The 13,832-nt window shown below is 44.3% G+C and overlaps 1 protein-coding gene across 5 annotated transcripts in view; it reads left to right on the top strand.

Annotated features, from left to right (window-relative positions):
• The window catches only part of SEPTIN9 (septin 9), a 211,572-nt gene extending 198,120 nt beyond the window's left edge, over positions 1 to 13,452 (top strand). For all 5 annotated transcript variants that reach the window (XM_033139451.1, XM_033139453.1, XM_033139452.1 and 2 more), the window contains 5 exons: positions 4,213 to 4,330; positions 6,094 to 6,189; positions 6,561 to 6,657; positions 9,326 to 9,377; positions 10,232 to 13,452. In XM_033139451.1, the coding sequence (XP_032995342.1) occupies positions 4,213 to 4,330; positions 6,094 to 6,189; positions 6,561 to 6,657; positions 9,326 to 9,377; positions 10,232 to 10,370 (502 nt within the window). In that variant the 3' untranslated portion in view covers positions 10,371 to 13,452. The remainder of the gene's footprint in view (positions 1 to 4,212; positions 4,331 to 6,093; positions 6,190 to 6,560; positions 6,658 to 9,325; positions 9,378 to 10,231) is intronic.
• The last annotated feature ends 380 nt before the right edge of the window (positions 13,453 to 13,832 follow it).

Here is a 13,832-nt window from a genome sequence, read left to right as displayed (position 1 = left end):
GGGCCCTTCTGAACAAGCAAGACTTGAGACCAGTCTGATGTTCCCTACCCTTTTTTTTTCAACAGGCCAGTAAAACTCATTTTTTAAAGGGCTGAGTTATTTTTATGCTAGAGTGGAGGGAAGGAGTGGCCAAGGTAGTAACATTGCACACACTCACCACCTTATAAATTCACCATCAGGCTCTGTTTTGACATCTGGAAAATCCAAGCAGTTGTGAATCAGGACACCGTCTTAACTCTGCAGCTCTATTGATGCTTGCTCCGGTACTCTGTCTTTCTTTCTTTATTTGTCTCTCCCTCTCTCTCTTCTCTTGCTTTGCACAGCTCACAAAGCCCAAACTCTGGTTTACTAGGACTATGCAAATGCACAAGCTCCTAGAGGGGAGTTTGCAGCTGGGTTTGGCTTAGTGTGTGATTTGTACTGGCACTCATTGTTAACTATGAGCTGCAACAAAGAACAAATCTTGGGTAGGGGAAATATGGAAAACTTGCCCACAAGCCAGATCAGGTTTTTATTTATTAATTTATTTAACAAAAATTATATACTGCTTGATTGTTAGAGAACCTCTTAAGGGGTTCCCCACTGCTAACTTAGTGTGTCATCCAAACCAGGCCACCGTTTGTTTGTGTTAGAAGCTTCACTTCAGACTGTAGAGGCTGAGTTGACTCTGTGATTTCCTCATGTGGATTTGAGAAACAGTACCATGATGTATCACAGATACAGGAACTTCTTGTCATGTTCTGTGCCCATAACTTCACTATGTGGTAAAGGGCTTGATTCTATGACTGGAAGACAGCTTGTGTTGCGCCTTTTGGTGGATGATGGGACATATTTTCAGAAACTGCCTGCTTCAGAGCAAAGGGATAAATGAAAACCAAAGCTGTGAGTCAGAGCCGAGTATCTAGTCTGGTGTGACACTGACTGTGAATCCATCTGCACAAATTGTATCATCACTAAAAACCATTAAAAGCATTTTGGCATTATAAATATATAAAAAACATTATACTCAGCACCTTGACTAAAAGCAGTGCAAAATTTAAGTGGTTTTGTTGTTCAGTCGTTCAGTCGTGTCCGACTCTTCGTGACCCCATGGACCAGAGCACGCCAGGCACCCCTATCCTCCACTGCCTCTCGCAGTTTGGCCAGACTCATGTTAGTAGCTTCGAGAACACTGTCCAACCATCTCATCCTCTGTCGTCCCCTTCTCCTTGTGCCCTCCATCTTTCCCAACATCAGGGTCTTTTCTAGGGAGTCTTCTCTTCTCATGAGGTGGCCTCATACTAAGCGGTTTTAGTAGGTCATAAAAGAGCAGGTGACCACCTTAACCAGAACATCCTGTGTCACTGTGGTGCACCTGCACATACCTTTTAAATACAGGACTAAGTCACGTTGAAACAGTCACAATAGGGAGAATTCAATGCCATGATGTGTGGACTGTTCTGTCTGCGCATGTGTATCAGCTTGCTTGATGAAGTGATCCCCTGTGCACTGTTCTGTGAGTTTTCCTGAGCCAGTGTGATGTACTGGTTAAGAGCGGTAGACTCATAATCTGGTGAACTGGGTTTGCGTCTCCGCTCCTCCACATGCAGCTGCTGGGTGACCTTGGGCTAGTCACACTTCTCTGAAGTCTCTCAGCCCCACTCACCTCACAGAGTGTTTGTTGTGGGGGAGGAAGAATGTGAGCTGCTTTGAGACTCCTTTGGGTAGTGATAAAGCGGGATATAAAATCCAAACTCCTACTCCTACTCCTCCTCTTCTTCTTCTTCTTCTCCCAAGGCAATTTCAGGGGGCATGCAAAGAGAAAAGAGAAGGGAAAGCCCCTGGTGTGTTAAGTCAAAGCCCTTGCACAGGGCTTCTGCACCATTTGTATGGGAGAGTGGCCTGCACAAGTGGCATCCCTCGTCTTTTCTTCTGATGGCAGTACCACTTGCTTAGAAGATAATAGCTTTGGCTAACAGTCCTCAAGGTAGACATTGCCCAACCCTGCAGAACACTCTACTGTTCTACCTTCTGTGTTCGCACTCACGCATACCATGAGTTTTCCTGCTATATAACATGCATATAGATAAAAGGATGCATTGTGAGTCTTTTTCAGCATGGTGATGAGGTTAGAAACAAATACTAGCAGTACTTATTTAGAAGATTTATAACTCGCCTTTCACCCTCAGAATACTCAGGGTGCACAGGATGACATTTAGCATTAAATACAAAATCCTGTGATGAAACATCTAACACCAAATAGGCTAGGATGACTTAGATAGCAGGCAATAAAAATCACATAGAAACAACCAGCAGAATCCTATCAGGTACCCAAGGCCTATTTTAAATGGGCCAAGGTCTCTATAAATTGGGTGCATCTCCTCAGCAAGCAGCCTCCTCTCTGGTATCCCACACTTGCCTTCATGACATTGGGACCTTCATACTCACCTGCCCAACTCTACTGTGGAGCACTCTTTCCAGGCTCTCACAACCCTCTGGCTTCTCTGCTTATCATCCTTTTGTGTGTGTGCATGTAGAAGATGCTCAGTACTGTCATCGTCTCCTTGTGCTCTTCATTCTGACAGGCTCTGTTCTTCTGCTAGCGGCTTTTTCCTCCCTTGGCAAAGTGTGCCAGGCCACGTGCAGAAGCCTTGCAGGCCAAAAAGATAGAAATAAAAATCCAATCAAAATTCTCGCGTTCCTCTTTTTTTTCTGTAGGAGGGCAGGGGAATTGATCTCCCCCCCCCCCATCCAGGAGGCAAACTGGTAGGACTAGTAGAGGAAGCAGCTTGGTCCCTGCAGCCAGGATTTGCCCCTTTGCACAGCTAGACCTGTGTTGATGCAAACTCAGGTTTAATTCGGTCCCGACTACCTTGTTGAGTGCGGAGTAATAGTGCTGTGGAGCCGTGAAGCTGCTTAACTTGCTTTCAGGATTAATGCAAAAAAACAAAGCACACTTTCTTTTTGTGGGTCATTGGTATGAAATGGCTACTCCCTGTAAACAGGCAGACCCAGCCAAGATATTTTGGAAAGCTGGTGGTGTGTGTGTGTGCGTGCACTTTTGGTCTGCTAAGCATTTGGCATTGTGTTCGTTGGCAAAAACAATCCCTAATTAGGAAGGCTTCTCTGAGCTGAAATTCTTGGGCCTTCTGTTTTTGCTGATTCCTGCACAGTGAGGGTGCTTCACACATGTTGATTTTTCCTATTTGGATTACCACTCCCATAGACCACCCCTACCCCCCAAAAGCTCTTACGCAGTGTATGGTCAATCATAAGTGACAGATGTAACTGTGCACATAAGACAAAGAAAACAACATATTTGTCCCATGTAGCAATGATTAAAGCTACTCCCATCTAACAATCCACCCCCATATTTTTCTGCAAATGAATGTGGCATGTAGCAAATTCCTAACCCATAATGCTCACAGTTTGAGTGGCAAGAATAAATGCGATGGACACTCTTAGTAACCCTGGGCTGAGAGAGTGACTTGAACCTGTGACTCCACAGGCCAAGAAGCATCCATTGTGCATACACTAGCAGGATTTATAGCTGCATACAAGGTGGAGAGAAATGTAATCTGTCTTGAGACTTAAGGCCAAATGAGTGAAAACACAATTCTTTTTTTTTTAAAGTAAACAGCTGGTGTGAGGGGTCCGATTGGGATTGGGAGGGGGGCTTTAACCCTTTGTCCTCACTGTAGTCCATCTAGCAACAATGTCTATGTCTGAAATGTTTAAATGTGTTCAGGTGTAGTTTGTTATCACTTGCTCTTTGTCTGTTGCAATCGTCATATATCTGTTGGTGGCGATTGCCACAAATGCTTCCAGGAAAACCAGCCTGTGATGTACGCCTCACAGACAGGTACTGCCTGGCACACCTGGTCAGGAAGGCCTGCTTGATAATCAGCAGCCTAAGTGATCAACTCACAGTGACCAAATAGTGGTTCCAGCCACCATTTGGTTACTGTTGTCCTATTGAGAACCTTGTCATGTTAGAAGCAAGAGGATACCTGGCTGGTGGGGCAGAAGGACCAGAGCCTCCACCCACCTCCACTTCACACCCTAGATCAGCTGTTGGCCTCCTGAGTATCACACAGAGTGAGTTGCTTCCTTGTGGCATTTCAGTGCTTCTAAAAAGGCCTACCGTCAGTTGGGAAGGGAAGTGGAATGTCATATGTCTCAGCAAACTTGGTCTCCTTTTCATTTTAAGAAGTCCTTTCATCTTGTTTTTAGCCTCCGGCCGCTGGACATCGAATTCATGAGGCGCCTGAGCAAAGTGGTCAACATTGTGCCTGTCATCGCCAAAGCAGACACATTAACGCTAGAGGAGAGGGACTACTTCAAGCAAAGGGTAAGAGGGATGGTGCCTTCTTCTCTGACCTTTCTGAGGATCTCTTGTCCTCTCCTGCAGCTTCCCCTGTGCAGGTCTCTGAATCCCAGTCGCTGGCTAGGAGCCCAGCACATTCCTCAGGCCGCAGCTCAGAGCAATCTTGCATGGTGAGAGGAAAGGCCTTCATTGATCTTCAAGCCATTGCACGTATTTCTCTTGGCTTGGCCTCTCTCTCTCTCTCTCTGTGGAGAAGGAATAAATTCAATTTCCCATTCTGATTCTTTTTCCTTCTGCAAATCTTTCTCCTGGATTTTAAAGACAGTCCAGGCCTGCTGCCCAAATGGCAACAGAAGTGTACCATCAGCCCCCTGCTTTTTCTACCTAACTCTGCAACGCACACGCCCAGCCATGTGACTAATAACTTAAGAGGTGTATATGCTGCTCTCACCCTGCTCTGGCTACCTGTCCTTCTATCTTCCACTGTTGCCTTTTGACCCAGTAACTGGAAATTAACTGCTGGATTTCTCCTTGTACAGTCATAGCTTGGATCTCAAATGCCTTGGCTCCCGAACGATCGAAACTTGGAAGTGAATGTTCCAGTTTTCGAACGATATTCAGAAGCTGAACGTCCAGTGCGGCTTCCAATTGGCTGCAGGAGGTTCCTGCAGCCAATCAGAAGCCACACTTTGGTTTTCAAACGTTTTGGAAGTCGAACGGGCTTCTGGAACAGATTCTGTTTGACTTCCAAGGTACAACTGTAGTTGGAAATTGAGGGCATGGGTCAATTTCCAACCATTGTTGCCCTTGGAGCAAGAGCAGCTGTAAAACATCACTTTGTGAAGCTACATTAAGCAGCATGGATCAAGGAGATGTACCAAAAATGTCACCCTCAAACTTTAATGCTCCTTAGAACTGCACTGCACTGCACTTAGTACCGTATTTTCCGGCGTATAAGATGACTGGGCGTATAAGACGACCCCCAAATTTCCAGTTAAAATACAGAGTTTGAGATATACTTGACCGCAGATTCTCCACCCGGAGGATAAGATGATCCCTGACTTTTGAGAAGATTTTCCTGGATTAAAAAGTAGTCTTATACGCCAGAATATACAGTATTTAATATTTGTATCTCCACCTTCTCCAACCTGGTGTCATTTAACCAAGAGCTGTACACTGCAGGATATATGCAAGATCCTGGACTCTGCTTTTCATACAGAATAGGGACTGTGGAGCTTGTGGCCCTGCAGATGTTGTTGGGACTCCAAACTCCCACTATTCCATGCCAGCATGGCCAGTGGGGGTTGGAGTTGGAAGGGCCCAGGTTGGGAAAAGCCAATTTATCTAGTCAACTATCTAGAACCCTTCCTTGGAACCCAAGGTGCTGTCCATCAGTTTCCCAGGTCTTCTCCCAGATGCTGATCAGAACTCAGGCACCCTTGCCGTTGGTAAGATTTCTACATCATGCACCTCAGACTGGGGTGATGAAGAACATGGCCACATACTGCAATTCCTACCTGCTCCAGTTTGAGGACTCCACTGTTGGAGCAGTGTGCCTCTGAATGCCAGATGCTGTAAAGTGGGCTCAGGTCCATCTTCCTGGCTTCCTATGGCATCTGGGCATCCACTGTGAGATTGGGGTGCTAGACTAGGTGGGCCAGTGGTCTGATCCAGCAATGGTGCATTTACATTCTTAAGATAGCTTTTTCAATAAAGGTATTTTATTAGCATTTCTGACTAACCACGGGCTTCTTCTGTTCCCTGCATTGTTGTTGTTTTCCCCATAGATCACAGCAGATCTCCTTGCCAATGGCATTGATGTCTACCCTCAGAAACAGTTTGATGAGGACTCTGAAGACCGACTAATAAATGAGAAATTTAGAGTAAGTGAACAGTCCTTTCTTGACACTTGTTTAGCATGTGCTCAAAGGCTTACAGAACCTAAAGCATCCTTCTCAATGGTCATTGTGAAGGAAAATAGTAAGTGAAAAGCCCATTTTGCCTGTGAAACTCTCAAAATCGCTCATCCTTCATGAGCCAATGTCCAGGAGAGGCTTGCCTAGTTTGGCCGGGTGACCCTCTTAACCTGTTTCACTGGCTCCGAAGAGCTAAAGTGGATGCTGGAACTCTCTGAAATAAAGGGGTATGTGGTGGTGGTAGGGTAACAGGAGTTAAATCAACACATTTCTGACTTAATGAAGAAGGGTTGGATTTCATAAGGCCCAATTTCTGACACTTGGCAATTTAACTGTAGGAAATGATTCCATTTGCTGTGGTGGGCAGTGACCAGGAATACCAGATAAATGGAAGGCGAATTCTGGGAAGGAAAACAAAGTGGGGCACAATTGAAGGTAAGAGCTCTCTCTCCTGTCTGTTGCTTCATAGTCATCTTTAAAGTGTTAAGATTGCCAAAGAAACACCTGAGAGGCCCATCCAGTCTCCTGGGCTGCAACAGCACTCTCCCCACTTGAAATTTACAGCAACTGGTCATCGGTAGGGCTGTGCAGAGCCCCCCTGATCTGCCCCAGGGACACAATCTGTGACAGGCCTATCCACCTTGGGAGGCCCCTGGGGACACCTACCTTTCCCAGGACCCATTCCTTAAGAAATTTGAGGGAGCAGGACTCCCTCAAATTGTTTTTTTAATTAAAAAAAGTTAAATAGGATTTAAAAGTGTGGTCAAGAGGAGGACTGCACGGGATTAGATGCTCTTGCTTGCCAGCTGGAGCATCTGATCCTGCACAATGCTGCACCTTTGTGAGCAGCTTCCCTGCACATGTGGGAAACAAGCTGCTTGTGGAGGAGCAAGAGCCCGCACACTGCAGCACTGGTTCCTCCCACCATTTGCAAGCTGGCAAGTGGGACTATTTGATCCTGTGCAGTGTTGCTCCTTTGCAAGTGGCTTCTCTTCATGCGAGGGAAGTTGCTCTGCTCATGAAGAAGTAGCAACTGGCACAGCTCAGGGTTGGTGCAAAAAAGCTGCTTCCAAAGCAGCGGCCGTACCCCTGCAGGATTGATCCTACAAGGTGATCAGGCACCTGGAAAGATGCAGCCACTGGTAGGGTATGTGTCAGCCTTTTCCTGCACTACCTGCCTCTCCTTCCTGCCTGATACCCCACCCCTGACAGCCAAGGGCCATCAAACCTGCCTCACAGCAATCTGTGGCTGCATCCATCCAGTCACCCAAGGCCCAAGGCTTCCTAAATTTGCTCGATTAGGCTTGGGCGTTGGCCAAATCTGGTGCACAGCTCTACTGCCTCGCGACTGTGGCCTCCTCTCCTGTAACTAAGATGTAAGTGCATGCAAATTAAATAAGCACACATTGCCTCCCTATTTTATCCCTGCTTCTACATCTCTCTCTTTTTCCTTTGTGGTGCCCCTGTGTTGAATTTTAGGTTGCAAACTTCTTAGACCAACCCTGTGTGCTGATGATGCCGTATAAATACTAAGGATTTAATTCATGCTAAATATAGGTTCTTAATACAGCTGAAATCTGGGAGAGTATATTTGGCAGGCAGGAGATATTTGTTTATTATGGAAGCCACTTTGAGAGAGCTTTACTCTTAAATATTTGAAATGAAATGAAAGTCATGGACCTTAGGCCAGGCTGCTGCCCCTTCAACTGGTAGATTTGGGTGGGGAATTAGTAAACTCTGCAAATGCACCGTATGATGAAAACCACAGGTCCAGAGCCTTGTGAGCTTGCTTTGCCCCAGACTCTGTCAATTATTAAACAAGGGCAGAGTCAGTTACAGATACTCAGGTACCTTTTGGAATATGCAAGAGTATCTCGTATACTTCAGTTACTACATCTACTCTTGACTACTCCACAAGCTTTTCATGGGGTGTCTGGCGCTCATAGATCACCACAGTTTGAGAAACTTGTGATTTTCTACTGGAAATGTTTGCAGTGTGTTCCCTCAAAATTGTCTCTACAATGTCAACTGCAACATCAAATGATTCCCCTCCTCCGTTTTACTCTTTTTGTACATCTAGCGGCACAAGCTACATTTGTTTTGTTGTCACCTTTTTATTTCTGTGGGTTTCTCTGATTTGTGATTCTTTGGCTCCTTAGTTAGAAGCATTTTTCTCAAAGCAGGGTTTCTCTGAGAAGAAAGGCAATTCATTTTAAGCCTTCTGGTTCCCCCCTGTGGCCAATCCTTGGTAACGCATGAAATCAGTGAGGCCATCACAAGGCAGGGTCTTCTTGAAGACATGACACTTGCCTTGTTGCCTATATGTGCATGATCGAGAGTGGGGACACTCTACATACACTCTGTAAAGAGAGTCCATAGGCAACGCTGTTTGGACACTGTGAAGAACTTGTCCTGTTCCTCTAACCCAGGGGGCGAGGAACCGGTTGTCTTCCAGATGTTGTTGGACACCCAACTTCCATAACCCCTGACCTTTGGCCATACTGGCAGGGGCTAATGAGAGTTGGGAGCCCAACAACATCTAGAGGGCACCAGGCTTTCAACAGCTGGCCCTGTTCTAACCTATGCTAGATCTTCAAGGGCCACTATTGAGAATTATTTAAACTATGCTCCAGACAGTTGCAAGTTCTTTGGGTATTGATGTGGTTTGTGAATATGGAATCTACAGGTGAAACTCGAAAAATTAGAATATCGTGGAAAAGTCCATTTATGTAAGCAATTGTTTTCATTAGCTACTGGAGTTTAATATATGAGATAGTCTCATGACATGCGAAGCGAGATATGTCAAGCCTTTGTTTGTTATAATTGTGATGATTATGGCATACAGCTGATGAAAACCCCAAAGTTGAAATTGTTAATTTGGGCTTCTCATCAGGTGTGTGCCATAATCACCACAATTATAACAAATAAAGGCTTGACATATCTCGCTTTGCATGTAATGAGTCTATCTCATATATTAGTTTCACCTTTTAAGTTCAATTACTGAAAGAAATGAACCTTTCCACGATATTCTAATTTTTTTATTTTCACCTGTAGTGTGTATTGATTCTGTACTCATATCAAGTACTGTATCCTTCTTTTACAGTTGAAAATACAACGCATTGTGAGTTCGCATACTTGCGGGATCTTTTGATCAGGTTGGTAATTGGTAACAGTTTCAAGGCAGAAAGAAGTGGGGGTGTTAATTCAAGATTCCTTAATTTTGTTTCTGCGATTTAAGAGTAGAGTATGTACAACTTTGTTTTGTATATGTATATAGATGTATTTCTACACATGCACATGTGTGTAATATCTATTTATCTGAAGTAGCATCATAGCCAATGCATCCTGGATGCTACCACCCCACAGCTGGTACTGCTGCTAGTAACTCATTTATTTATTTGTAAATAAAAGTATTTTTGCATCACCATATCATAAAATATCAGGGCAGTTTATACAACATTAAAACATAAAACTGCAGTAAAAACAATATAGGTAACCATTAAAGTGACTGGCTAATAAAAACAACAACCCACCTAAACAGCTGTAAAAGCTTGTCAGCATAAAAAGGTCTTCAATGGATGCATGAAAAAAGCAAGGCTGCCTGCCAAATCTCTGTTGGAAAAGTGTTCCACAGCATGGGACCAGCTGTCCCCCTGTAACCTAGGAGGCAACTAGCAGTGATGATCTCAGTGAACCAGTTGGGATATGAGGGCTCAGGCGGCTATTAAGGTCTACTATACTTACTTCCCATGGCAGCACGCAGCTGCCCTGTCATAGGAATCTGACAAAGGGAGACTGCCTGGGTCAGACCATGAGTCAATCTACCCCAGTGCTGTCCATTCTAACTAGCAGCAGAGTTTCAGGCAGGGGTTTGCCACAGTTACTGAAGATGTCAAGAACAGCATCTCAGATTTTGCATCTGCAAGGCACTGTGTTATTACATCCCTTCTCAGTCACATTCCTGTGTCAAGCTGTTGTTGATTTTAATCCTCTCTCCTCCTTCCCGTAGGACACACATGCAAAACATCAAGGACATTACCAGCAGCATCCATTTTGAAGCCTACAGAGTCAAACGCTTGAATGAAGGCCAGAATATGCTCTCCAATGGCGTAGCTGTCAAAGAGGAGTTGGTGGCCAATGAAATGTAACACTCCATGCAAGGACCCAGCCTGCTCTCTTCCTCTCCCCTCCCCACCCCACACTTTTATTTTCATTTAAAAAAAAACCCAAGAAAAACCCCATATAAACTCTATGCCACTGTTGTTTTCCCCTCTCCACCAACAATACCCAAGCTGCTGACATTAACTGACCAAATAACAGTACTTTTCTGTAATAAATGTAGTGTCTTTCTCTTTTCTAGTCTCTGTGATGTGAAACATCTATTCTGTTCTTCTGTGTAGGCTGTAGTTACTGATCCCTAGGGAGGGATGAGGTTGAGAGGGAACCTCAACAGGATATGCATTGGTTTGATGTTTTACTTTAGTTGTGGCCACCTTTCCATAGGCCCTTTACTGTGATAGGTGAGTGTCCCTTTCTTGAAACTCTGGGAGAGCTCCAACTAAGGCTGAGATGGACATTTGTTAGAAAGCACAGACTGACCCCTCCCCTGTCCCTTTTGGTCAATTGGGAGGTGAACTGTTAAGTTTCATAGACCGCTGCCCTAGTGTTGAAGTCTGGTGAAGTTGTGATACCTTGTGTTGTGCCATGAGTTGAAGCTATTAAGTATGGGGCACAGGGCTGCGTGAAAGAAAGAAGAAGGTGCCGCACATTCCATATCCTATCCATGCAGTTTCACCTCCAGTTAAAGCAACAAAAAAGTTGCAATCCTGACCAGGTGAGGTTGATCTGGATGAGGAAGCTTTCATTAGCAACTTGGTTGATACAGGCCTGGTGAGGCACTGATGGATGCTAGGTCAGACATGCCACCAAAGCATCTCCCTCCCACCCATATGAAAGTGAGAGAGAAAAGAGAGGTCTCCTGTCTGCCTTCTTTGTTTCAGTGGTTCAAGTCTATGGTAATCTTTCTCTTGAGCCACTTGATTTCCTAGTGCCAAAGGTTTACTGTTCTGTAAACCAGAGTGGGAAGGGGAAAAGCACTGTGTGTTTGTTTTTAGTGTGTGTGTGTACGTGTGTTTGTGTTCCTTTCTCTCTTTTGTATCTTATCTCCATCCATTTCAAGTGAAGATTTTCATGACCTAGATAAAGTTTTTTAATGTGAGGGTAGAGTGAATGGAGCATTATCAGAAGGCACAATTCCACTCAGCACTATGCACATCTTACTCCCTGCATGTCTGATCTATATCCCCTTTCCTTAAAAGCCAGCAATAATAGGGAGCCAGCTTGCTCACTGGAGAAAAGGGGGTGTCTACTAAGTCACCTTGATTCTTAGGACATTCCTCTCCTCCCCAATCCCCCTGTCCCTTTAATCTCAGCTGAAAAGAGTTCAATCGTTCGAGCTCTTGTTTTAACCTGTTTCTTATTTAAAATGTTAGAGAGGCTATGGGGGGTGTTCCTGGCTGTTTCTCATTGTGCAGCTTTATGTGTGTGTAACTTTTCTAACTATCTGTGGCTAAAATTCCTTAGGTCTGCACATATAGATGTGCCATGCATGCAAAAAGGGATAGGGAACCTGTAACCCTGCAGATGCTGTCGCTCAAACCTCAACTCCCATCATCCCTGAGCAATGGCCAAGCAACAACGTCTGCAGAGCCACAGGTTCTCCACCCCCTGCTCTGTATTAAATGCTGAGCCCCAGGATCTTGCATGCATTCTGCAGTAATGCATGGCCCTTGGTTAAGCACACAGCTTAATCTAAGATTGGTTTACACAATACAATTTTCCAGATGATCTCTGTTCTTGAGGGCGGTTGTGAGGTAGGGATCATGTAGATGCTGTTTGCCCCATCAGCTGGTCCGAATACTTGAGGTCCTATGCCTACTTTCCATGCCACATTTTAATATTGAAGCAGAGTTGTGCCAGTTGCTCAAAGGGTTCTTTTTAACATGGATTTCATTCGAATACTTCAGTCAGTCTTAACTCCAGTGGTCAGGCGACTAAACTCTGACAAACCCAGAAGTTGCATGAATGAACCATCTCTTTACAGAGAAAGGGGGGTGGGAACTGTGCTTGCTAAACACTTACCCGATTTGGAGGGGCAGAGGCCATGTCCAGTTATGGCAATCTAACCAAGAGAACCAGCAGTCACAGCTTTCTCTTCCTCAGACAGCAAATCTTAAGTAGACGGCTCTGTAGAACCTCCTCCTCTTGTGCCATGTGCAGAGGACTCTCATCACTGCTCCTTTTCCAAAGTGGAAAGCTCTGTCTATGCTGCCCTCTTGTGGAGCTGCAAAGAACAGAACGGGCATGCTGATTTCTGGCTTTCTGAAAAGGCAAATGATAAGTTTTCATCTTGCTCTCACTGGCACTGATGTAGCCCACTCTCAGCTGCCAAACATGCCTAAGGGGAATGCTTCACACTTTAGCACACAACACACAGGGATGTCGGCCAGTGGCCACTTTGTCTTGCATGTCCTTAGGATGCAAGCCTACAAACTGACTCTAACCAAGACTTTCCATGAGCTTACCTGCTGCTTCCACAGTGTTCCCTGACAAGTGCTTTCCTTTATGACTCAAAAACTGTGTCAGGCATTTAGTTCACTTGTTTTGCATCTGCAAATATTCTTTGCTCAGAGGCACTCATACATTGTTGTTTTTTTTGTGTTGCAAGTTAAATCTAAGCCTGCCATGTTAACTTTTTGTGTTGTCCCTCCCAAACGTAAAAATGAATAAACGGAGGACTCTTTACTGAGCTGTGTTAAGCTGAGGAAAATTATTTTTTTTACTTGCTGACTTGCTATATTTTAGCAAAATAAAAATTGTATTAACTAAAAATATATATATTTCAAGTGTTTAAGACTATGAAAAGGGTAATAGAGAATGTCTCTTGGTTTTTTTAGATGCACTTCAGCAACATAAAAATTAAAATGCATTGTATCTTGTTTGCCAATATCTCAGCCAGCAAAAGCAAGACAAAAATGGCTTTCTCCTTTTATATTGTACTTCGGGGCGGGGGGAGGTTTTACCGAATGAAACCAAAAAAATAAATCATCCAAATCTATTAAAAAATGGCCTTTTTGAGGATTGTATGCATTATGACAAATTTAGTTCTGTTTTGTATAAATAAAAGTGTTTAATATGTATTTCCCAAAAATAAATGTTTCAAATGGAAAATGTCAGAAGGATTATTGTTGTCTTCAGGGCCAAAAGGTATATTTTGTGTAAGCTTTAGCTGGGAACTACGCTTTTGCCCAACTGCTCTCCCAGCTTCTAAAGGTTCTTTTGCAAATGGACCAAAAGTTGCAACAAAAATGGGATGGTGAGAAAGACAGTAACTTATTTTGCAGAGAAGCTTGTGTGTCTCTCCCCCTGCCCCCATCTTCAGTGCAGAAGCAGTATGACAGATTGCCATTCCAGGAACAGAATCTGACGGAATTGAGGCAAGTTAAAAATATTGGTGATGCAAGTTAAAAAGTAACCAATCACTGTACCACTTGACTGTAAAACAACAACACCCCAAAACCTTTAGGTGGTTTACAACATATGCAGATGAG

The sequence above is a fragment of the Lacerta agilis genome, chromosome 2 (genome assembly GCF_009819535.1).
Source record: "Lacerta agilis isolate rLacAgi1 chromosome 2, rLacAgi1.pri, whole genome shotgun sequence".
NCBI classification, from domain to species: Eukaryota; Metazoa; Chordata; class Lepidosauria; order Squamata; family Lacertidae; genus Lacerta; species Lacerta agilis.
The sequence above is the reverse complement of the archived record's forward strand: the minus strand, read 5'-3'. Positions and strand labels throughout refer to the sequence as shown.